Source organism: Carlito syrichta, unplaced genomic scaffold, assembly GCF_000164805.1.
Source record: "Carlito syrichta isolate Samal-C Ts95f unplaced genomic scaffold, Tarsius_syrichta-2.0.1 Scaffold171786, whole genome shotgun sequence".
Lineage (NCBI taxonomy): Eukaryota > Metazoa > Chordata > Mammalia > Primates > Tarsiidae > Carlito > Carlito syrichta.
In genome coordinates, this window is record NW_007115882.1 from 1 (window position 1) to 325 (window position 325).

A 325-nucleotide genomic window follows, 5' to 3' on the forward strand; every position below is an offset into this window, starting at 1 on the left:
GAAGCCGACGCTGCTGCTGCGCGGGGGCTGGGAGCGCGAGCGGAGCCCCGGGGACTCGGAGCTGGGCCGCCAGTTCCGGGACTGGTGCCTGCGCACCTACGGCGACTCGGCCAAAACCAAGACGGTGACACGCAGCAAATACCAGCGGATCGCCGAGGTCCTGCAGGGCGGCGGCGGGACCGGCGCGGGCAGCGGCCCCGCCGCCGGCGAGAAAGGCAAGTTCCAGTTCTGGGTGCGCTCCAAGGGCTTCCGCCTGGGCAGCGGCCGGGAACCCAAGATGGGCCAAGTGGTGTATGTGCCGGTCAAGACGGGCTCGGTGAGTGGC

At 71.4% G+C, this 325-nt stretch overlaps 1 protein-coding gene across 1 annotated transcript; it reads left to right on the forward strand.

The window, feature by feature from the left end:
* Window positions 1-4: 4 nt before the first annotated feature.
* On the forward strand, window positions 5-316 carry LOC103252826 (nucleolar protein 4-like; the record flags this gene model as incomplete). The annotated part of the gene is made up of 1 exon (XM_008051420.1): window positions 5-316. A coding segment is annotated over one exon (312 nt), but the record flags the coding sequence as incomplete, so codon positions are not given.
* Between the last annotated feature and the right edge of the window lie 9 nt (window positions 317-325).